The sequence below is a fragment of the Vulpes lagopus genome, chromosome 2 (assembly GCF_018345385.1).
Source record: "Vulpes lagopus strain Blue_001 chromosome 2, ASM1834538v1, whole genome shotgun sequence".
NCBI classification, from domain to species: domain Eukaryota; kingdom Metazoa; phylum Chordata; class Mammalia; order Carnivora; family Canidae; genus Vulpes; species Vulpes lagopus.
The window spans coordinates 74,983,138-75,008,874 of NC_054825.1; the positions used below are offsets into that span (position 1 = coordinate 74,983,138).

At 38.7% G+C, this 25,737-nt stretch overlaps 1 protein-coding gene across 6 annotated transcripts in view; it reads left to right on the plus strand.

The window, feature by feature from the left end:
- The window catches only part of FSIP1 (fibrous sheath interacting protein 1), a 338,650-nt gene that overhangs the window by 198,604 nt on the left and 114,309 nt on the right, over positions 1-25,737 (plus strand). For all 6 annotated transcript variants that reach the window (XM_041735787.1, XM_041735796.1, XM_041735805.1 and 3 more), the window contains 2 exons: positions 822-980; positions 12,277-12,417. In XM_041735787.1, the coding sequence (XP_041591721.1) occupies positions 822-980; positions 12,277-12,417 (300 nt within the window). The remainder of the gene's footprint in view (positions 1-821; positions 981-12,276; positions 12,418-25,737) is intronic.

The following is a 25,737-nucleotide window of genomic DNA, read 5'->3' on the forward strand; positions in this document are numbered from 1 at the left end:
GCTCTAGTTTTAAATGCATAACAAATCATGTTGTTTCCCTGATTAAGATGATTAAGATTGATTATTTCCTCCAGGAAGCCTTCTCTGACCACTTTGTCTCTCTGCTCCTTCCTGTCCACAAGTGTTAGTTGTCCCTTACAGATCCCCATGACACCTTGGGCTCACCAGCAGTCTTCATAACTTGGTAAAATCTTTGTTGTCAAAAGACCGAGAACTTCTTGAGGGCAGAGCTTACGAGATTCATCTTGAATCACCAGTGCCTATGTAATGCTTATGCACAGTGGGTGCTCAGTATAAGATTTTTGAATGAATGTTATGAATGGGTTTTAACCCATTATGAAACAAATATTAGTTGAATAAGGAGTTAGATGACCAATTAAACTCACGAAATCCAAAAAAACTGTATTTATGCACTCTATGTTACCTTTCAGGGACAAATCTTGAAAATACCATGTCCGTTATAGGGTAAATGTGATTTCTTCCTATACGATGTATCAGAAACCACCTTTTCAAAGTGGAAAAATGTTATAAGAACCAGACTATAAGGCCAAGAGATTTATTCCACAGGGGAAAAATCCTGCAAAATGCAAAATATACTTTATACAGATATGGCAGATAATGAAACTGGAAACTATTTACTTTTTTTTTTTTTTTTTTTTTTTACTATTTACTTTTTTTCTTTCACTATCCAAATGTTAATTTTGTGTTTTCTGTATTGTTTTGGCACGTGTGTGTGATGAGCATTGACATAGCAGTCTGGAAGGGATATTTTGCAAGAAACATAGCATGGGAATGACCTGGTGACACTTGTTTCCTCTTAGGGTGATGAGTCTGGCTGGCTGGTCCCAGGAGAAGGATACACACTTGCAATCACCCAGCACCAGCAGCTTGCTGAAATAGACACAAAGCTCCAAGAACTTTCCGCAGCCTCATCAACAAGTTCTAGCTTCTCTCCAAAACTTGAAAACCAGAGTGACCAGGTAGGTTTAATTTAAGAGCACGCAGATGGTACAGGTTTGTGTGCTAAAACGAGTTCACATAATTTGACAATCTGCTTGTTAACTAAAGAAGTTTCTTCCCAAATGCCTTTTCCATGAGTATAAATGCAGTGATAGTAGTTTCCAGAAGTGCGTATATTGTGTGTATTTTTCTTTGGTGACTTCACTAACTCTTCATTTTTCTGTTAGTTGATAATTTGCTGGGAGAGGTCACTTAGGAAATATTTATTTTAATGGTATTATATCCTTTTGATTTAAGCTAATTCTTGATCATGAACAGGAGGCAGGATAGAGAAGAAAATTGATAGAGGGCTCGTTTGTCCTTTAAGAGCCTTATTTTTCTTTTTCTTTTTTTAATTTTTATTTATTTATGATAGAGAGAGAGAGAGAGAGAGAGAGAGAGAGAGAGAGGCAGAGACATAGGCAGAGGGAGAAGCAGGCTCCATGCACCGGGAGCCTGATGTGGGATTCGATCCCGGTTCTCCAGGATCGCGCCCTGGGCCAAAGGCAGGCACCAAACCGCTGCGCCACCCAGGGATCCCAAGAGCCTTATTTTTCTTAATTCCTCTGTTCTAGGTCTCAGCAGTGGCAGCTGCTTGTTCCTTACACTGCCAGATTCTTCTTCTCATTTAACATTAAGCAGTGAAGCTCCTTATGTTGACCTCTCTCCTCTGAGGACTTTGAAATAAATGTATTTTCCTCTCTTGATAGTTCTCTCAAATCAAAGAATACCTGTTTAGAAAAACAGAAGAGTTATGACAGCTTTGTAGAAGTAAAATTGTCTTTTTCACCCGTCCATGCTTCATGGGATTTAGCTCGGAGTTGAGTAGTGGTTTTCACCCAGAGAGAAAATGGTTGGTCTTTTGTTACTGGACCTCTACTGGTTTTGAAGACATTTCACCAAATCATTTTCAGTACAATCTTAGATGCATGTGATTTTTTTTTTTTTTGGTTCTAAAAAAGATTTAAAAATAAGTATTCTATAGGTAATAATTCTGCTTTATAGTGAGTCTTTAATTGAAGGTTGGGGACCTTGTTTTGGGCTAGTTGAAACAGCTTCAAGGGAAAAGAGGAGTGTTAAGATGTTCCCCAGGGCTTTGGCACTAGTTACATCACTAGTTTATTTATGTCACCAGGTTCCATTTCCCTAAAGGTAGAAGCCAAGACAGGGAATTAAATTGTTCAGGGATACCCTGTTCTTTTTGTGTTACAGCTGATTTTGTTGTTGTTGTTATCATTATTGGATTTCAAGGGTAGCTGAGATCCCAAAGCTGAGTAATGATCCTAAAGGTAGGAAATATCTTTTTTATGATGGTCAAATGTTATTCTTTATGGAGCGAGTGAGAATTTAGAGATTTGCTTAGCCAGTAGGGCTTAAATAAAATGACTATGGTAATATTCTGTTACCAATTTTTAAAAGATTTAATTTATTTATTTGAGAGAGAGAGAGATCATGAGCAGGGGCAGAAGGGTAGTAGGAGAAGCCGACTCCGCACTGAGCAGGGAGCCTGATGAGGAACCCAATCCCAGGACCCTGGGATCATGACCTGAGCTGGTGCTTAATCAACTGAACCATCCAGGCACCCTGTCATTGTCATTTAAGTCACATTTTCAGAGTTCACATTTATAGTTCAGAAAAATATTTAAAAGATACTAAAAGGGAAAACCAGCCAGTATATTACTTAGTTGTCACATACTGAGATTATATATTTTTATGTGAAATAACATATGTTTGGAGACTCTTGCATTTTAGGACTTTAGTTGGATGCAGAAACAGAAATGTAACATCATAGTTGATGAAAAGAAATAATTAATGCTCCTTGCATGCAAAAAAAAATGACTTTTGAGCTTTTGTTCCATTTCCTCTTGGCGTTTTCTCATTTCTAACTAAAACCAGCATTGTGCATTGAATTTTCAGGCCAGAAATGCTAACATGGCAAATTATTTTGCAGATATTATTTTTGGATTGGAATTCCTTTTGGATAAATCCACTGAAAAGTATCTTGGTTAAGCCTTGCATATCTATGCAGTTGATGAATGGGCTCCAATCTGTTGCTGAACCACAAATATTCATAGTGCATATCCACATTATTTTTATTTTTAACCCTTCTGCAAACCATTAACTCATCAGTAATTTTTCTCTACGCTCCTTATGAAAGAATGTCTTTTAAGTGGAATATGAATTTCCGTTTTTCAGCAATTGGTTCAGCAGTATTAATCAAGTGCTCACTGTGTAGGAATTGTAGAGTACTGAAAGACAAGTCAGGTGAACGTAGAACCGCGGAGTCAAAAAGCCTCACTTTGAGTTCTGGCTTTTTCCACTTAGTAGCTCTGAGGCCTTGGGCATTCATTAGAAGCATCCTGAACCCTAAGTTTCCTTATCTGTACGGTAGTGATAACAACATCATTCTCCAGGGCTCTTTTAAAGGATGGATGAGTCGATTTGCATAAAGTGCTCAGCACTGTGTCTGACAAAACTCAACCAATGATGTTATTATTATAATAATAAGTGACTTAAAGAACACCTTTCCTTATAGGAGGCACAGAATATATGTAGATAACTGTGGTACAAGACAACACAGGTAAAAAAAAAAAAAAAAAGACAGATGAGCACACTAGAGAGCCCCAAAGAGGCAAAGTGCTGTGATGCTTCCGGGGAGAGAGAGAAAGCACATCCAGAAGGAGCGTGAAGGAAGGCCAATTCCACAGGTGAGGGACAGGAGGAGGAAGAGGACCTGTGAATGAGGCAGAAAGGGCCAGAGGCCCAGAGCAGGCCACCATTAGACAGCAGGAGGTTGAGAATTGGTAGCCTGCAGGGCAAATTTGACTCCCATAGGGGTTTCCTTTAGCTCACACAGGATTTACAATTTTTTTAGCTGGCATTTCAAAATTGGGTGAATCCACATAAATGTCTACATTTCTAGTTTTTCTTGAGAAATTAGAGCATCTGGCAACAGGAAACATGAATCCTTGCTTGGCAAGCTACAGGATTTTTTATTTTTTTATTTTTTTATTTATGATAGTCACAGAGAGAGAGAGAGAGAGGCAGAGACACAGGCAGAGGGAGAAGCAGGCTCCATGCACCGGGAGCCCGATGTGGGATTCGATCCCGGGTCTCCAGGATCGCGCCCTGGGCCAAAGACAGGCGCCAAACCGCTGCGCCACCCAGGGATCCCCAAGCTACAGGATTGATCTGAGTAGCAACTGCTGCTTTCTGCAGAGCACCAATTCCCCAATTTGCCACAGTATCCCCGACTCCATACTATATTGCAGGCCCCAAGCCTCCTGTGTGCATTTAAGTCTCTCACTCAGCCCTGCACAAGCCATCAAAACATCTTTGAATGCCTGCTTGTTTTGTGGGGGATGCTGTGGTAGGTGACATTGAATGTCCAGACTGATGTGTGGCTTCATCTCCTACCTTAAGGCGGCTTGTAGCATCCTGAGGGTGGGATGTCAACCGAGAAGAAGTGGTGGATTGACCATCCAGTGAAAGGAGTACACAGTATGCCATTGGATCATATGAAAAGTATAGAAAGAACATGCCAGGGGATCCCTGGGTGGAGTTCCGGGATCGAGTCCCACATCGGGCTCCCGGCATGGAGCCTGCTTCTCCTTCTGCCTGTGTCTGCTTCTCTCTCCTCTCTCTATGACTATCATGAATAAATAATAATAAAAAAAAATTAAAAAAAAAAAAAGAACATGCCAGCTGGGAGGGTTCACAGCGAAAGGAAGGGTTATTTGCTGAAGGCATGATATATTTAAAAAAATTCCTTTGGAGACTTTTTTATTTATTTATAAAATTTTGGTCAAGAAAACAATTTCCCAAACAAATTGAAAGTGCAGACTTTGTGACTTGCTGACTATGGCAACTCTGAGGTGCTAAATCGGTAGACACATGAGCCTAGGATGGTACATGTACTCGAGTCAGAATAATTTGAGAGGCTCCAGAAATATGGGGCAGGGATTCAGGAAGTTGTTGTGAAAGCAGCGGTTGAGAAATCTTCTTTTCCTTTGGAGCTTGCTGATTAGGGTATTCTTGGAGGATACCCTGGTCTGGCTCTTAACTTTCTGGCAATATTTGAAAAAGCAGAATTTGGCTTTTACATATCTGATTTCCTTAGTGTAAAACAAAGCATGTGATCACATTCAGAAGGAAGAATGGCATATTACTACTATTGCCATAATGTGCATAATATCACGTGGGTGCCGTTTTTACATCTGGTTTTTATTTCCATTTCATCTTAGCAAGAGAGAACTAATTGAAGCAATTTTTTCCTTAAGATCTGTGGTTTAACTGTGCATACCTTTCCATATCCATCCCCTAGCCCCTCCAACAAATCAGTTAGTTCTTTCCTCATATTGTAAATCCCACCATAAAATTGAGTGATGTTCTATAATTTAGTTGCCATATTTCTTAGTTGTTGCTGTCTTAGATTCCAGGTTTCTCTAGAAATATCTAAGATATAGGAGTTATGTGCATATTTAGTTTCTTAAGTCTTTAGCAACTGGATTCAATAATAAATTCTATCCAGTTTGGCTCTTGTAAAGAAGTGTAATTTATTTGCATCTCATGCAATCTGTCTTACTAAATCTAGAATTCCAGTTCCTGGTTAGGTTTTTTTTCTTTTTCCTGGTTGGGAGGGGGTCTTCAAATTGTCCTCATTGACAAGAGGCATTTCTTTGTTCTTAACCCAGTTGGTTTAACTGAACATAAAGTTCTCCCTTAATTTGATTTTTTGTTGTTGTTGTTGTTCTTAAAATGTTGATTCAGTTGTACCCATTTTGGTGAGGCCAACAAAAAATTAATGAACATATGATTGATGAAAACTGTAGTTGCATTCATCTTTTTTACTTACCAAGAGCATACTATTGCGGACAGCAACAATTACCTGTTTTTTTGTCTCTTCCTGTTTCAGCATTAGCTAAAGTTGAGAAAATATAAAATGTTGTTTGATTTGTAATTCTGAAAGATGTTTAATTGTTCCATCCAGGGGTTTGCAGAGTTCTGATGATGTCCATGTAGTCTGCTTGATGTCAAATAATCAATATGCTGGTTGAGGGCAGGAATCTGGGAATTTTTTTATGTATGCTAGTCACCAACACAGAAATCTCATCGACCATTGGCTCATTTCCAAAAACTATAGTAGAAGTATGTCATATGAACATGGATTTTTGGATTGAGGGATAAACAAGAAGTTACTTCAGAGGTCATTGCTAACCTGTCAGGCATTCCCAAATAAATCTGGGGGATTCTTCTTGCCCCCTCTGTTTTACAGATTAAAGTTTCATTTATATTTTTTTAATTTTTCTATGTTAAGTCTCCTGTGCAGTCAAGGTTTCTTTTGTTTCATGGCAATATTCTAAAATGGTGAAGACAATTTGGCTGAAAGATTTTTTTTTCCCTGCTTCTTGTAAATGCCAGGCAAATGACCCATCTGATGACGGAAATTAGCAATCGCCTTTGGAAAAGTATAGCGTTTGTTTGAAAACATGGGGAAAGCTCGCTTTATTTAGGCAGATTTGTATTTTCCTATTTAGTTAGCTTCAAAGACCCCTGTTGGCTCAGTCAACACCATAGATATTTTTCTAAGGTTGAACTTAGAATCCCTTGGCAGTCAGTTAGTCAAATCAACAAAAATCTGTTGACCTCGGGGACATTTCTCTTCTTGTGGCTTCTTGGATTTTCTGTGCATGTTACAGAGAGCTTTCACTGAACTGAATTTTACTTTTACTGAATAAAAGCATTCCCATATGCCTCAGAAATACAGACACCATATGGCTGGTCAGAGAATCTGCTCAAACATTTCTATCACTGGAGATCAAGACATTTCCTGATGATCATGAAAACAGTAAAGGTTGGCACTCTGATGTGACAAGAGAACCTGTCCTGGTACCACACAGCTTCTTGAATATGCCAGGGGGGAATTTTTGCCCCAGAATCAGTGATTACCTTTTTTTGGTTCCTCTTGGCCTCTATTCCATTGCATGCTGTCCTTCAGATATTTGAACTATATGGTTATGGATCAGACCACAACTGAGGAAGGATGTTATATATCCTTGGGTCTAACTAGAGAATTACAGACTCATAAGCTATGTCAGTTGGAAGAAAGTTTTTTGGAAGAGATTGAGACCTAGAAAGCGAAAGTGACTTGCTCAGAAGTACACAACTGGTTATACCAGTGGAACTGGGTCTAAAATTTAACCTTTGGGCCAGTACCTTTGGGAGAGTCACGTTGTCAGAGCAGAACAGAAATAGCCTTGGTAGAATAATAGTTTTGTTTCATAAAATATGACTTCTGCTTATGAAATTAATACATGTTTATTATAGAAAATGTAGGAAATACAAAAGCTCCTAAGAGAAATAAGATGAAAGAATCAAGATTTTTACCATCAAGTTGAATTTCCTTCCAGTCTACTTTTCAACACACACGCACACACACACCCACACCCACACCACACACACACACAGTATACCAGGAGAGGAGAGCTGTGGGAGAAGAACCAGCCATCCAAAATTGTAATCATAGAAGGCCTGGGCAAAGCATTGACCGAGCTTTCCCCCTTCAGCATGAGAATTTGAGCTCTGGTTAACTTCCTATTTCCCTGGCAATCTGATGAAAGTCGCAATGTTAACGATGTTGGAAAGCAAAATGACCCCAGGATTGGGGGAATCATAAATAAAGGCGTGGTGGGGAAGCCATACCTTGGGTCTCCTAAGTGCAGTGATTGTTGAGACTGGCATGTCCCTTGCCAGGACCCTGTGGGGGCATGCCTGTGGGACCATTTTCAAGAGATGATGTTCTTATGAAATATGAAGCTTTTAAGCAGGGTAGCTTCCTCGCCCCTTGCGCATCTACTGTCATGGCATGACTGCAGTAAAAACTCTCATTGAAGAGGGATACCTGACACTGCCCTGCCGTGTTTCCTGTATTATATTCTTCTGAATAGACTCTCTCCATGTGTGGCCTCTGTCTTTGAGCTTGAATATTCACTTGAATCTAGGAAAACTCTTCTGATGGCTACTTTGGGGATACATTGCTGCCCAAACTATAATGCCAAAGCAGAGAGGAGAAGGGGAAAAATATTGCAAGCCCTCTTTTCTCCCACCTTCCAGTCTCTCCTCACATTGATTAAAGCTAATCACTGGGATGCCTGGGTGGCTCAGTGGTAGTGCATCTGCCTTCAGCTCAGGGCATGATCCCAGGGTCCTGGAATTGAGTCCTGCAGGGAGCCTGCTTCTCCCTCTGCCTATGTCTCTGCCTCTTTCTCTGTGTCTCTGATGAAATATAGATAAAATCTTTAAAAAAAAAAAAAAAAGCTAACCACAAGGCAAAGGTCAAGGAGAAAGAGTCCAATTGTCCTAGCTTGAGTCAGGTGCTGTCCACAGTTTGTTAGTTTATCATTCTTGTCTTGATGGACATTCGCCTATATGCATAAAGCTGCTATGAACATTTGTGTACAAGGCTTCAGTCATATATTTTCATTTCTCTTAGATGGATTCACAGGAGTGGAATTGCCAGGTCACAGGATAGACAACATTGAACTTTTTAAGAAACTGTCAAACAATTTTCCAAAGTGGTTGTGCCATTTGTATACTTTCACCAATAACACCTGAGAATTCCCTCTTGGTCCACACCTTTCCAACATTTGGTGTTAACAAAATTTTTCCTGGGCCATTTCTGTGGCTGTGTAGTGCTATCTGATTGCTATTTTAATTTACATTTCCCTGATGATTTAATGATGTTGAGGACTTCTTCATGTGCTTGTCTTTCACATATCTTTTATGAAGTATCTACTCAAGTAATTTTCAAGCTAGTTGTTTTTTTTTTTTTTTAGAATTTATCTTTCTTTTTTTTTTTTTTTTTAATTTTTTATTTATTTATGATAGTCACAGAGAGAGAGAGAGGCAGAGACACAGGCAGAGGGAGAAGCGGGCTCCACGCACCGGGAGCCCGATGTGGGATTCGATCCCGGGTCTCCAGGATCGCGCCCTGGGCCAAAGGCAGGCGCCAAACCGCTGCGCCACCCAGGGATCCCCTATCTTTCTTTATTTTATTACTGAACTGTGTCAATTCTTTACATATTATGGATATAAGTCCTTTGATAGATTTGTGTGTTATAATATTTTACTCTCAGTTTGTGGGTTGCCTTAATGGTGGTTTGAATAAGCAAAATTTAATATATTGATGAAGTTTGATTTAGAAAAAATTTTCTTTCTGTGCTTTTTTTTTGCCTACTTGAAGATTTAAAAAAAATCGTAGTTGTAAATTATTAAAACGCTGTCCTTTAAAAAAAGATTTCCATTTAAAATGAAATCCAGTTTGGATATTTTTCATCTCTCTGTATTTTATAGAGTGAATGTTTATATCCTCTCAAAATTAATATGTTGAAATCTAATCCCCAATGTGATGGTATTTGGAGGTCAGGACTGTGGAATGTGATTAGGTCATGAGGGGGGAGCACTCATGAATGACATTAGTGCTCTTATAAAAGAGACCCAAAGAGCTCCCCTGTCCCTTCTTGCCACGTGAGGGTATAGCCAAGAAGATGGTCATCTAGGAACCAGGAAGCAGGCCTTTACCAGACACCAAGTCTACCAGTGCCTTGATACCAGATTTCCAAGCCCCCAGAACTATGTTTCTGTTGTTTATAAGCCCCCCAGTGTGTGGTCTTCTGTACTAGCAACTCAGGCAGACCAAGACACTGTGTATCCTACTCCATAGTAGGGATATCTCTATGAAAGTTCATGAAATACTAGATGCTGAAAGCTGCAGAAGGACCTTCATGCCATCTTTTCCAAATGCCTAACATTAGGTTTCCTTCTTAAAAATATTTCTGATAATAACTCACCCTCTGGGTGCTTCTAGAGATTGAAGCTACCAGAAATGAGTCCCCTTTTGGGGAGTACAAAATGTAAAAGAATTATTTCTTGAAATTGAAATACTCTTTTAATAGTCTCCTCATTAGAATGTGATACTATATAAATTTCATCGAAACAGTAGTGTGATCAGAATTCTGAGAACCAAATGACAGTTGACCTTTGAATAATGTAGGGGCGAGGGGCACTGACCCCCCATGTGCAATTGAAGATCTGTATGTTACTTTTGACTTCTCATAAGCTTAATTACCCATAGTTTACCGTTGACTGGAAGCCTCACCAATCACATAAAGAGCCGATTAACACATATTTTGAATGCTGTTTTTTTTAAAGAGGTTTTTTTTTTTTTAAATTTTATTTATTTATTCATGAGGGACACACAGAGAGAGGCAGAGACACAGGCAGAGGGAGAGGCAGGCTCCCTGTGGGGAACCTGATACAGGATTCAATCTCTGGATCCCAGGATCACGACCTGAGCCAAAGGCAGATGCTCAACCACTGAGCTACCCGGGTGCCCTATATGTTTTTTATACTGAATTCTTACACTAAAGTGAGGTAGAGGAAAGGAAATCATAAGGAAGAGAAAATACATTGGTGGTACTGCACTATATTTGTTGAAAAATAATCCACATGAAAGTGGACCAAGCATTACACACTCATGTTGTTCAAGGATCAGCCATATAGTCCATTGAGCTGTGTCCATACAGCTTCAGGATTATGGTTTGTATGGTGATACAGAATGGGATCAGCCATGATCCCTGTCTGAGCAGTGACAGTGTGGTCAATGCCCTAAGAGAACATGTGGCATGATCAAGAGAAAAATTGCCCTTCCTAAGTATGTTAGGGAATGTTTTATATAGGAAATAAACTTGTGCTCTAAAAGAGTAGGAGTCTTCGTGAGGAGCAAGGAGTGGCGGGGAAAACTAGGAGTAGTGAATATCACTGTGCCTTTGGGTCTGAGACCCAAGCAATGGGACACAAGACTGGAGAGCTAGCCAGGGCACAGAGCAGGAGGGGTTGAGGACTTTGAACCTTGTTCTGTGGCTTCTTTGCAAAGGATGGAGTGAATGGGGATGCTGGTGGTCCTCAGATCAGTCACGAGGCCTGAGCAGTCGCTGAAGATGACAGTTCTCCAATTTTCAAGTAGTTGTCCATCTGGTGATCAGATGGTTGGTCCGTCTGGTGGTCCATCTGACACAATGGTGGTCCCCCATTGAGTCAGAATGTCCAGTGTGGGGGTGGGGCCTTTGAAGATGTTCCCAGGCTCTGTGGCTAAGTCTGAAGCACATGGGGCTTTGGAAACCACTGGTTCAGGGGAATGATGAGGGACTGACAAAGAGGAGGGCCTCGATGAAGAGCTATTAGAAGATGAGATGGTGACTCTTCTTGGCAACCAGTCATCTGTAAGGTGTGAGAATGGGGGAGGATTCTGGTTTGAGCAACTTCAAACCTGACATTTGTGTCAGGCCCCTGCTTGGCAACACAGAGTAGGAGATCTGTGGGAGAGAAGTGGGAAGTTCAGTTAGAGATATAAGACCAACTTAATTGTCAAGAAATACTCATTTTTATCACTTAGAAATAATATTAACTTTGGGAGATTATGGTTCTGTCCTTTCAAATATTGCTGATAAACTTTTGCTATGTAGTTTTTATTCTTTTTTTTTTCTTTTTAAAATTTTATTTATTTATTCATGAGAGACACAAAGAGAGAGAGGCAGAGACCCAGGCTGAGGGAGAAACAGGCTCCTTGAGGGGAGCCTGATGCGGGACTTGATCCCAGGGCCCTGGAACCATGCCCCAAGCTGAAGGCAGATGCTCAATCACTGAGCTACCCAGGCGCCCCTGTAGTTCTTATTCTTTTCACATGTGTTAGGCACTAGATATTATCATTTTGCAGATGATGAAACTGAAACTCAGACAGGGTCTGATTTCCCTATGGCTATCTTAGTCAGGAACCAGGTAAAGCCAGGATTCAAAACTCCTCACTTTGCCAAGTCCGGTTTGCTATTAAACCTTGGTCTCTTATAGCAGGGACAGGCAGGACTTTTTTCTTGTCATTTATATATGATAGACTTGGAGTCCAGAGAAAGCGTGGTTTGCCCAAGATCTTAAGCTTTAAGTCCAGAGTGGCGACCAGAGCCCAGATGCTGCTTCCTGGCCACTGTTCTTTTCACTCTAATGTCTTGCTTTCTGGATGACTGAGTTTATTTTCCTACTTGTTTCATGTACAGTTGGATCTTTCCCCCTCAAACAGGAGGAATCTGGAGAATTATGAATGTCATTCAGAAGGGAAGAAATACTGTTTGAGAAGCAAAACCAGTCTTCAAAGCTCAATTGCTTTGCAGTGGTATAGGATACTACATTTTCAGCCTGTGCATGAATTTTTTTTTTTTAAATTAGGAACCTGACCTTAATGTTGATGATAGAAATATGGAAATAACACCAGGAGAAAAGGTGCTTCGGAACACCAAAGAGCAACGGGATCAGCAAAACCGGCTGCGAGAGATAGATGATAAACTAAGGAAGCTGAAGGAGAGTGTGGTATGTCTTTTTATTTCAACTTTATAAGTAGTGATTGTCTTAAAAAAAGTTTCCAGTTTCCTTTGACTGTTTTATGACTGCTTCTATATTTAAGTCCGTCAAGAAAACTGACATGAGGATTTGTCAGTGAGAATTTGAATAAAAGCTAAAAATTTGATTCATAGAACTTAAAGTAGTATTGTACTTTCTTTATGTTATATAATAAACCCGTGAAATACTACCTGAGGTCAGAATAATGATCCATACTCCTAATATTCACTGCCTGACAGTGACATCAATGCTTTTTTTTTTTAATGGAAAAAATTGGTAGTTATTCTCGGTAAAATCATCTTTGTATGTTGAACTTACAGCTTAAATGTTCCCACTTTTTGTTCATAATTCATAATATAATGTTACTCAATTTTAATACATTCTAAATCCTCCTTGTGCCTATTTCATGTTTTTAAGTGCTTGCCATTTAAAGACATATTATTGCTAATGAGAGAAAGCTCTTAAATCAATGAAATTGTGAGCTGGCTGATATTCTGAACCTACTAGAAATGCTCCATAATGTTATGATTTTCCAGCTACCCAGAGGATGCTTCCAACTGGATTCTTGGCTTTTACCTAAAATTAAATATGACAAGGCTAAACTTGTGATTCTACCTACATCCTCTCTCCCAGAGCTGGTCTTGTCATAATTGCCAGCAGTACCTACTTTCTGTCTCCTACTAAATCCTATTATCTTGGGTGATCTTCAAGCCTCATTAAGTTTTAACCAGTATGTCTAATTTGCTGTCATATCTTGCCACAGTTCTTTATGACTCTGAAAATCTTCTCCTTTTTGTCCTTGCTTCTATCACCCTCCTGTCACCTCCTGTCTAGCCACTTAAACCTGGTCAGTCTCTTCTCTCATTATTCCATTTTATATGATGTTGCATGGGTGTAAGCATCAGGTAAGTGACTTTGATTAAATTCTGATCTCCTTTAGAGCTCTCCAAAAGTGCACACTGATCCCCACTGAGATTTTTCACCCCTTCTGATCATGTGCAGCTGAATTGCTCTTAACCATTTACCAGCCATGGATAGCAGCACTAACTCAGAGTATAGAAGATAGATAAGCCAGGTCTACCTAAAGCTTGTCAGGCAGCAGATGGAAGGGGAATTAATGCATTGTGCTTCTCTTTATAATTCATGGGAGATTAAATGGGAATTATATTTCAGGGAAACCTCTATTTTTGTTTTCTGGGTTTTTTTTTTTTCTTCTTCTTGAATCTGTTAATACGGGGAAGAAGTAGAGGAAGTAAGAATGGTTAGGGAGTGTAAAGAGGCTCTTGGTGATAGTTGTGGTGGTGGTGATGGGGTGTTGCAAACTTGATGTGATAAATAAAATGTCTGTGGCTTCACTGGTTTTGAAAACCATCAAGCGGTTATGGGTCATTTTTCACCCCATAACTGTCCATCCAAGGCAGGCAAAGCCTGTCATTCTTCGTATTCAGTTCTCATGATTTCTTTTTTTTTTTTTTTAAGATTTTATTTATTTATTCATTAGAGACACACAGAGAGAGGCAGAGACACAGGCAGAGGGAGAAGCAGGCTCCCTGTGGGGAGCCTGATGTGGGACTTGATCCCAGGACCCCGGGATCATGACCTGAGCTGAGGGCAGATGCTCAACCACTGAGCCACCCAGGTGTCAAGTTCTCCTGATTTCTGAACATTTGTCTTATGCCTTGGACATGTATTTTCTCCCATGTCTCTACTGTTATTAATTTTTGACTCAAAACCTGGGTCCTTTAGGAAATCTCATATTTTTTTTCCAGTGTTATGTGAAAGTTGGCTAGACTTACAGAGATATGAGTGTTGATCTGTATCATCTTTGTTTTAATTGCTTAGCATTTCATAATGTTCTATGGATCACATGGTGTACTTACTATATGTGTGTACTTCTTAGGGTAGATACTGTGTCTGTTTCAAACTTTGTAAAGCCCATTGTACCTTAAAGATTTCTGTGGATTGGGAATCTGGAAGACTGAGTCCGTGTTTCAAGCTTGTCAGTGGCCTGATCTGTCACATCTATTTATTTATTTATTTATTTTTAAGATTATTTATTTATTTATTTATGGTAGTCAGAGAGAGAGAGAGAGAGAGAGAGAGAGAGGCAGAGACATAGGCAGAGGGAGAAGCAGGCTCCATGCACCGGGAGTCCGACGTGGGACTCGATCCCGGGTCTCCAGGATTGCGCCCTAGGCCAAAGGCAGGAGCCAAACCGCTGTGCCACCCAGGGATCCCGATCTGTCACCTTTAATAAGTCACTTAGTCTTAGAGACTTGGTTTTCTTATTTGAAATCAAGGAAGGGGCTAGATGGCCTCTGTACTTTTGCCTGTGATTGTTGGCATATTTTTGGTAAAAAATGATGTTATTTGTAGTATCTGAAGCATAGTATGTGTGCTTACCATCTGTTTGGTATTAATTGATTTAAATATTCTATTGAAAGTTACTTTTGGAAGTTCAGTAACACTTTTTAGGAGAATGTGAGATTGTCTTTCACATATAGAAAAAAATTAGCCTGCTACCTATAGACCAAAGAATATGTTTTCTGAATGATATCTCGGAAAATGGATAATTTTGCAGTTTTGTCTTATTCTTCCTATTACAATGGAACATTGTTTCAAGGTCAATGATTTGGGTGAAAGCAATAATCTGTGGCCATTGAATTGGTGATTTAGGGATAAAATTCATACTCAATTTTAGGGATGCACTAGGGATAGAGTGGGGGAAGGGGCAATGTAAGAGCCCTTAGGGTTAGTCCTGGAACCACCTGAATTCAGGGTTGATTTTTGTCAGTAAAAGCTGGAAAAGTGACTTTTTTAAGAAAAAGATTTTATTTATTTGAGAGAGTGAGCATAAGTGGGGTGGGGGTGGGTGGTGACGGGCCGAGGGAGAAGCAGATTCCTTGCTAAGCAGGGAGCCTGATGCGATGGGAGCTCATGACCTGAGCCAAAGGCAGACACTTAACTGACTGAGCAACCCAAGTACCCCTGGAAAAGTGACCTAATTCTGTGTTTCAGATGTAGGCTGAGGCTGTGAATGCACATTTGCCTTGCTCAAGATTGATTGAGGAAGTGGGATATGGATTAGTCTGAAGGTGGTAATGGTATTACTGGTGTCAGTGGATCCAGCTATTAGGAGCTTGGGAGAGTAACACAATGAAATGGGATTGAGGCTCACAAAAGTAGTATGAACTTTAGTGGGCAGACAGGAGTCATGAATACCAGCTGCATAAATAGAGGAAAGATGAGCCATGGCTGCTAGAAGTAGCATATGTGAAACAGATCTTTAGGATTTGCTCACTATGAGTCAGCAATATAATGTATCTGCTATACTACATATTATGAGAGAGGTAAGGATCTTATATGGATAGTAGATCTCATTTGGATAGTAGAGTGGATCTCATGTGGATAGTAGAGAGACAAGGATGAGGAAGAGATTTAAAACCAGGTCATATGAAGGATTGTTGGTGGGACTGAGTGTATTGATTTAGCTTGATAAAGAAGAGGGGTGTGTGTGTGTGTGTGTGTGTGTGTGTGTGTGTGTGTGTTGTGGGGAAGAAGGGGATGGTTTGGCAGAAAAATCACACCATGTTCCCTTTCCAAAGATATTTAAAGGACTATCATTTGAAGTATTAGTTTAATCTTTGCTAGCTTAGGAAAAGCATGGTGATTGGGAGGCCATGAAGAGACAATTTCTGGTAAATACTAAGGAAGAGTTAGAATTATCTGAGTGGGATTGGTGTGTGTTGGGCAAGATCTTCCAGGCTGGAGTGAATAGAGAGGGTTTAAGTATCAAAAGAGTGGCTGGATAGTTTCGGTCACCTCCAGCACAGGCAGGCAGCTTGTGTAGGCAGATGTGTGAAGGTGCTGCACTTTGAGCTCTTCACACATGGTAGGAATTGTGCTGAGTCACTCATCTCTTGCTTGGTTGGTTCCCATGGGGTTAGCAGTTTTGACTTTGACTTTAAGAGTTCCTCTGTCGGGATCCCTGGGTGGCGCAGCGGTTTGGCGCCTGCCTTTGGCCCAGGGCGCGATCCTGGAGACCCGGGATCGAATCCCACGTCGGGCTCCCTGCATGGAGCCTGCTTCTCCCTCTGCCTGTATCTCTGCCTCTCTGTCTCTCCCTGTGTGACTGTCATGAATAAATAAATAAAATTAAAAAAAAAAAAAAGAGTTCCTCTGTCCAGCTAACTACTTGTATGGAGAGAATTTGAGATGATAGAATCAAGAGAAAATAAAAATAGCTGTATTCATAGAATAGACAGCAGAAGAAAACCCCACAGACCTCTCCATCATTTGCCATATGATGTCCCTGGTACTTATCCCCTGATTTTCCTGTCTAGCTCAGAGAGTCACTTTCTGTTGTTTTAGGTGCTCTACAGGCTTCTCTGCCCATTCACTCTTTGAAACCTACTCTGCCTTGTATTACCTCCCTGGGTTGTAGTTCTGTTACGTAAACTTCTATACATGGGACATAGTGGTTAAGAGCCAGACACTGGAGTAGCCTGCTTGGGTTTGAATCTCAACTCTGTACTTCCTAGTTGTGTGACCTTAGACAGGTCTCTTTACCTCTCTGCTTTAGTTCTTTGATTGGTAGAATGGGATAGTTATAGTTGCCTACCTTACAGGCTGTTATGAAGATTAAATTAGTTAACATATATGTAAAGTGCATTGAACAGAGTTTGGCACATTTTAAATGCTATACAAATGTTTATAATTGTTATTTTTATTATTAACATTATTAAGATGGAACTTACATATGGTTGTTTCTATGATAACAAGGGAAGGATATAACAGAGAGGATGAGATTGAAGATGGAGGGGTAAGCTTAGAAAAGAATCAAGACGCCCTTTTACTGATTACGGTTGAAAGGAGAGAAGTATAGGTCTAGAAAGGCAGGTTTGGAGCTGAAGATAAGGTGAGAGAGGTCATACCTGTATATTCTCTAACTAGTCATTTGATTAGAGATCAAACCATATGATTGGAATGAGAGGGCAGAATGGGGATGGGCCTTGAAACAGGATGGGGAAGGATTGGAATAGACACAGTGAGGAGAGAAAAGCAATGGTGAACAGTGAAGACAGCCCCGCTAAGGTTGGAAACCCTAGCTGTGACCCGGAGCTAGCCAGTGGGGCTTGGGTCTCCTCTAACCTCCCTTGGCAGTCCACCAAGAATGGAGGAAAGGGGTCCAGAGTTGAAACAGGGGTGTGGAGAGGTCGGGTGATTGCAATGCAGGACCATGGAAACAAGAGAATTGGTGGTACCTGTGAGACCATACTTGAAATGGAGAAAGGAGACAAACATAACATAGCTGCCTCAGGTATTAGCAGGGACCTCTTTGCCCTTCTTCAATCTGGTTTCTCAACTTATTATTATAAACATAGAAGAGAATAGCAGACAGCTATTAAAAGAATGAGGTAGATCTATATATCTTGGAAAGATGTCTGTGATACAGTATTCAGGGAAAAGATCCTGTTGCTTAAGATAATAGTCAATAGGATTCCATTTTTATTTTTAAAACAAGTTATAGAAAAATCCAAGCGCAATATATAACAAATCTTAAACAGTGATTACTTTTAGTAGGGATCGTGTGGATAGGGAAGCAAAAAAAGGAAATTCACTTTTTATAACTGTTCTCTATATCCAGACTTTCCATAAAATACATGTTGTTGCATTTGTAAGTAGAATCAATGTTTCAAAATATGGAAAGCATTGATATAGATGAAGGATCATTACTGTCTTCATGCACTTACAAAAATAGAGTGAGTCATCATAAAGAATTATGTTCAATCTTACCAGAGATTAAAATTCATAGTTAGGGGCACATGGGTGGCTCAGTTGGTTGTATCTACCTTCCAACTGGGTTGTGATCCCTGATTCCTGGAATTGAGCACCTACTCAGGCTCCCTGCTCTGTGAGGAGTCTGCTTCTCCCTCTCCTCTGGGCCTTCCCCTCCACCTGTGCTCTCTCTCTTTCTCTGTCTCAAATAAATAAATAAATAAATAAATAAATAAATAAATAAATAAATAAAATCTTTAAAAAACAATAAAATAAAATTAATATTCAAATAATCTTTAGGCACAATATACACATATCAGACCAACAAAGAATGATAAATACAATATAATTATATGCTATTGGGAGTGGTGTGAAAGTGGAGACAGCAGTATTTGAACATTATCAAATTATTAGCTATTTATTTTTATGATGAAGAAATTTTTTTAGTTAAAAAATTTTTAAAAATTTAAATTCCAGTGTAGGAGGATCCCTGAGTGGCTCAGCGGTTTAGTGACTGCCTTCAGCCCAGGGCATGATCCTGGAGACCCGGGTTCAAGTCCCACGTTGGGCTCCCTGCATGGAGCCTGCTTCTCCCTCTGCCTCTCTCTCTCTCTCTCTCTCTCTCTGTCTCTCATGAATAAATAATAAAAATTAAAAAATTAAAAAATAAATTCCAGTGTAGTTAACATACAGTGAAGTATTAGTTTCAAGTGTGCAATGTAGTAATTTAACACTTTCATACAACAACTGGTGTTCATCACAAGTATCCTCCTTAATCCCCATCAGCTATTTCGCCCATCACTCCACCCCCCTCCCCTCTAGTAACCACCAGTTTGTTCTTAATAATTAAGACTCTGTTTCTTGGTTTTTCTCTCTCTCTCTCTCTCTCTTTTTCTTGCTTATTTGTTTTGTTTCTTAAATGCCACATATGAGTGAAATCATATGGTATTTGTCTTTCTCTGACTGACTTATTTCACTTAGCATTATACCCTCTAGATCCATCCATGTTGTTGTAAATGGCAAGATTTCATTCTTTATTTTATGACTGAATAGTATTCCAGTGTGTGTGTGTGTGTGTGTGTGTATACATATACATATATATATACCACATCTTCTTTATCCATCCCTCTATTGGTAGACACTTGGGCTGTTTCCATAATTTGGTTGTTGTGAATAATGCTGCTTTAAACATAGGGGTCATGTATCCCTTTGAATTAGTGTTTTTTTATTTTTTGGGTAAATAACTAGATATTGGCAGTTTTTTAAATTGGTTATTTTTCCCCTGAAAAGCAATTGGTCAATTGTTATAGCCATGGCTGTGACATTATTTTTATTTTGACCTGCATAATTCCACTTCTAGGAATATTTATAAAGAAATAACAGCCAAGGAAAACCAAACTGAACAAAGTAAGAAAGAACTTAAATGCTCTCAAATAGAATGTCAAAGCAATTTATACAGTCTTACCATTTAATACCATGGTAGGATAATAAAACTGACAAGTATATGGATTTTGTCAATAAAGGACTTTTAGTTGGAAATGAGTGATCCAAAACAAAAAAATAAAAATTCTAGATAGATTGTAAGTATCAATTCTAACTATGTAACACATACATACATATATACATATATATATATGTATAAATACTGACAAAATCTGAGGGGAAATAGATTATAAATATTAACAGCTTAGTTCTATTATTTGTTCTATTATTTTTTACTTTCTATTGAATTGCCTTTATTCCTAAAGAAAGAAATTCATAATTGAAGTAATTTTATTATTTCATTGTTTTATTTATATATAATTTAACCCTTTAATGTAGCAATAGTATTCTTGACTAATTTAAATAAAGTAATAATTCATTTTCAGTTTAATTTTTCAGAGGTATTGAGTGTTCCATTGTGGTAATAAGACTAAGGGAATTATTTTTCAAATAAAGAATATCTTTACTAGAATTAGGTAAAAATGCTTTTAATGAAGTTGCATGATAATCTAGATTTCACAAATCAGAAGAATTCAATTTTAGTTTTTTCATTTTCCAAGAAAGAATCATCAATTTGATCTCGTCTCATGAACTGCTTTAGTGATAAAATATTCTCAAAGATGTTTTGTTAGTATTGTTAGCAGAAGCTTTCCATGGTTCCAATCATTCTAAATGCATTGACCAACCTTTTTAGGTCTTTATTGTGTCTCTTTTGATTCTCAGTTTGAACTTCATTCATTTTTTTCATCATTTGAAGTCTCTGCTATTTCTTTCCACATTCTTTCTCTTTTCGGTTTCCTGGAAACCACTGAGCTTGGCCTTGTTTGGTGAACTGCATTGTCATTATTGCATCAAAATGTTTAGCACTCTAAGCCTTGTTGCTGAGCATTGTGGATAAGAATGTGGTTCACAAAAGATGATAAATCCTTGTGTTCTGATTCTTATTTCGACATGCTCTTGCCGTTTAACCTAGTATAAGAATACATGGACCCTAATCAGAAGACTAGAGGGTTTCTTCTGCTCAGTGAATGGTGGAGGGTCTACCTTCAATTACTAAACATGCCATAGAATCAGAATTATAGAATGTGAGAGCTGAAGGGTCCTTACAGGTCACGTGGGCCAGTCCTATGGATTAGAAACCGAGGTCTTGAATAGCTAAATGATTTTTCCAAGACTCACAGTTAGTTAGTGATAGACTTGTGCCAATCCCCAACTCTTGACACTTGAGCTTTCCGTTACATCCAGCTGCTCTAATGCACACCTGCTCTGATCAGCCAATTTTCAGTGAAGGTTTGGGGCCACAGACAAACATGGGCTTCATTCTAAAGCCTTTAAACTGTTACCAACCATTTATGCATCTTTCCCAAATACAGTGGAACTCCAAACAAACCTGATATGTTTGTGGTTAAACCGGAAGATGTGTGTTTTTGGTATTTACGCATTAACTAAGGCTTGAGTTGGAAAAGTAATTATACTCGCTCTTTGGTGTCATTGTTCAGAACTGCAGAAATTACTTAGTCTTTCTTTGTCATTTGTAACAGCTTTTGGGAAGATGGATGATAATAATGATAACATTGGCACATAAATTATTGGTATTTCTGTAGAGTTTACAGCCTTTACTTTTCCTTTGTAGGTGTTGGCAGGTGTGTGCAATAATGATGCAAGATATTTGGTTGTGAAATTTTGATAGTGGGGGTTGCATATTGACAGTGGAGCAAACCTTGAACTATCCATTCTCAAAATCAGATTAAAAAGAAACACATTTTGAAAAAAGTTGAGCATAGAATTTTTGGAAGCACCTATTTCTGTATCATCTGATGCAGAAATCTTGATAAAATTTTTTGCAACTGGATAGTACTATTTAATGGTTGTGAAATAGTATGTGGCAGTTACAGGTACATGGCTGGTGTTTGAGAATTATTCTAGAATGAGTAAATGAGCTAGCAACCATTTTAAAGCTATCAACTATGTATTGTATTAAAATATATTGTAGAATAAATTAAAAGCACAATTAGCTTTATTGCTTTGGGAATAAAATATTGAAGGTAATTGGATGTGTTTTTATTAACTTATTTTGTTTCAACCATCACTTTAAAAACACTTACAAAATACATTAATAGATTTCAGTCTAAAATATATTTTGGAATGAGAGGTTATATGTATATATACCTTGTATTCTGCCTGCATAAAAAACATTATAAAAATTATTAAGGATATTTTCATCTGGACTATGATTCTGCACACGTACTATAATAATGAAGACTTGATATTGTTACAGAGCTGTAGGTATTGTGCAAGTCTTGAACATCATCTTAAAAATGAAAATTTTGGTGGCAAACCTGTTCTAGAATATTTCCTGATTTTAAAAACCTTTATTGTTGAGCAGAGTTTCTAGTAATAGATAATGAGGCTAGTTTGACTTTAGCATAGCTCACCTTTTGCATTCTGAATTGATTTTCAAAGTTCATTGGTTGAAGCCATGTGCCATGGATGTGGTTACATGGAACAAAAGCATGTACATATATCAAGAAATAAATAATATCTTACTAAAGGATATAATTAAGTATAATTATATAAAGTTAAGTAAGTATTGTAAAGATTATAATATGCCCCCTCTACATTTAGCCAGTATAGCGTGTACTGACATAAAATTAGAATGCATAAATAATTAAAACTTCTGACAATTTTAGAGGTTGAAATTACCTGTTATTTGGTTGTTAACATGTGGTAGTAATACTGTTTGATTTCTTTTCTAATACTTAAGGTCATTTTTAGTATTGTTTAGTATAATAAATTCTTGAATTTATTCCAGTGGGAATGTTACTTGTGTTCATATGTAGTCTTTAGTCCTTTCGTTTCTTCTTAACAAACTACAGTCAGGTTTTTGGTTTTTTCCTAGATCTTCAGGATCCTAGATCTACTTCTTGTTACCATCTAAGGCCATCTCTGGCCAAAGCAGGGATTATCTAAAGCAGTGATTTCAATGTGGATAGTCAAACAACTGTTTGTTATTGGGGGGGAGGTGGGGAGTAAGGAAATTTTACCAGAATGTAAGTGCATGTACTCTTTATTTCATCAGGAACAGCTTGCTTGGTGAAATAGTTGATTTAAACTCTGGCATAACTTCTTACTGCATAGCAGACCTGTGACAGTTTGAGGACCAGCACTGGCCAGCAGACCACACTTGGAGGAGTGCTGAGTGCAGGCCTGTTTCTGATCTCTGATGTTGAGCCCATGGATCTGAGCACCCTACCTCCTGGATCTCAGTCACCAAGATGTGGCTGTTTTCTCCCTTCTTTGCCTTTACTTTGTAGCTTCTGGACCCACGTTCTTACTAGATAGTGATGTCTTGATATCATCACTGGGTTCTGCCCTGGTCTTTGGTTTCTAGCTCTTTGGCTCCTGTATATCATGGGGAACTATAGAGACCTCCATCTCTAGTAAACTGGATAAAGATGATCTTTATCTATTAAATTATTGTTCTCTATACACCTATCAGGTTGGCTAAAGTAAAAAACATAAGAAATAACAAGTATTGGTGAAGTAAAGAAAATTGAACCCTTATGCACTATTGGTGGGAATGCAAATTGGTGTAGCTACTGTGGAAAATAGCATGGAGGTTCCTCAAAAAACTAAAAATAGAACTACCATATGATCCAGTAATTCCACTGCTAGGTATTTACTTAGAGAAAATGAAAACACTAATTCAAAAAGATATATGCTCCCCTGTTTATTGCAGCATTATTTACAGTACCAAGATATGGAAGCAACTCAAGTGTTCACCCATAGATGAAGATAAAGATGTGTGTGTGTGTATGTATATATATGTATATACATACACACACACACACACACACACACACTGGAATATTACTCGGTCTTAAAAATGAGATCTCTCAAATTTGTGACAACATGGATGGATCTAGAGGATGTAATGCTAAGTGAAGTAAGTCAGTGAGAAAAAGACATACCATGTGATTTCACTCATATGTAGAATTTAAGAAACAAGACAAATGAACAATGGAAAAAGAGACAATCAAAAAGACAGACTCTTAACTGGAGAACAAACTGGTGGTTGCTAGAGGGGAGGTGAGTGGGGGAATGGGTGAAATATATAAAGGGGATTAAGAGTACATTTAGCATGATGAGCACTGAGTAATGTGTAGAATTGTAGAATCACTATATTTACACGTGAAAGTAATATGCTATATGTTAATTATACTAAAATTAAAAAAACTCATGTCAACATTCTGTCTTATTAACATGATACCATTGGCCACTGACCCAAGATGCTAATGTTTTACAAAAAAACACATATGGTTCCTAAAACTGTCTATAGAATTGACCTGAAAATTCTATTTCATTTTCATTATTTATTTTTTTAAAAAGATTTATTTATTTGAGAGTGGAAGAGAAAGAGAGAGAGAGAGAGAGCTTGAGCAGAGGGAAGGGCAAAGGGAGAGGCAGACTCCTCAATGGGCAGGTAGCCCAAGGTGCAGCTGCATCCCAGAACCCTAGAATCATGACCTGAGCTGAAGGCAGACACTTAACTGACTAAGCCACACAGGCACCCTTGAAAGTTCTATTTTAAAAATATATTCAATGTTGATTTCTGGTCAAGTTCATGTATTCACCTAAGTTTGTACTTACCTTGGCTCCAACCATATAGAAAATTTAAGAAAACAGCATAATATAATAAAGCAAGATGTATCTTTATGTGGCATGCCAAAGAACACACGTGCAAGGCAATAGAAACACAAAAGGACCTGGAGCTGAGAGTTTGATGTATGTGAGATCAAAGGGATCTGTGTGGAGGCCAGGGACCAGAACCAGATTTATTGTGTGGAACTGGTGTTTCCATGGCCATGGCATCAAGTCTGAAAAGGCTGAAACAAACAGAAATACTGCCGGAGATTGTACATTACATATAGTTTCATACTTAGAGGAGTTGGGGGCGGGGGGATGACAGACCGCCTTTCTCTTCCCGGGCTTCCTTCCTCATACCAAAAAGCAAAACCCCACTCCCTTCTTTTCTCCAAACCTAAGGACCAGGCAAATGCTTTCCCAGGAAAGTCAGCCAGAGGGCATCAGCACAATCGCCTAAAATTTACATGCAATGATTTCCACATCAGAGCCCTCCAAACACTGTTGCCCTAAACTTTTCCAAATGTTGCATCTAACCTCTTTCCCTTATTAAAGTCAAATTTTAGGGAAAAACAAACAAAGAAAAAAAACAAACAAACACCACCCAGGTGTCCTTATTTTTATTTAGAGAAGCTCATCTTAGCAAAGTAAACCTAAATATGACAGATGATGTATTTGTTTTTGAAGTAATAAAGTATGGCAGGAAAAGGACAGAAATGAGAAGATAGTGAGGGGTAAGTGACCCCTAAAGCCCACATTTGTCCTTGAGGTATCTGTTGATCTTCAGTGGCTAGAGCCTGGATCTCAACAGACCCTGTGTAGGGGGCTGAGGAGACAGAGCCTGAGGCTGAGGAGGTCAAAGCAGAACTCCCACATGGAGTTGATTCACCAAATTATTAAAAATTTAGTGAATGAACTAAAAGAAACCTGTGGAGAGGGGATGGTGTCTTTGCTTTTGGTTAGGAGTGGAATGGAAAAAAAGGTCTCCCATGAAAATTCCTAACGATAAGCCTGCTTGAAGGCAGGTTTTGAGTTTGAATTCACACTACTTACAGGGTCTGAAAAAACCTCAAAGTTGAAAGTGTAGTTGGCTGTGGTCTTAGGTTGGCAGCACTCCTGGTTTCTGGTTGGAGGAAACAGAAACCTCTCTGGAAGAACACGGTTTAAATCTAGATAGTAAAGAGTTCCCACAAATAGAGCATAAGAACCACAAATTCACAGCAAAGAACTCCCCTCTCCCCAAATGCCTAAGGAAATAAGCCACCGCTGGCAAGAGTTAATAGAAAAAACACACTATAGAATCAGTTCCCCACAGACTGCAGTTTGGAACAGACTTTCAGAATGTAAAATAAGTCTGCTTAACATATTTAAAGAAATAAAAGGCGC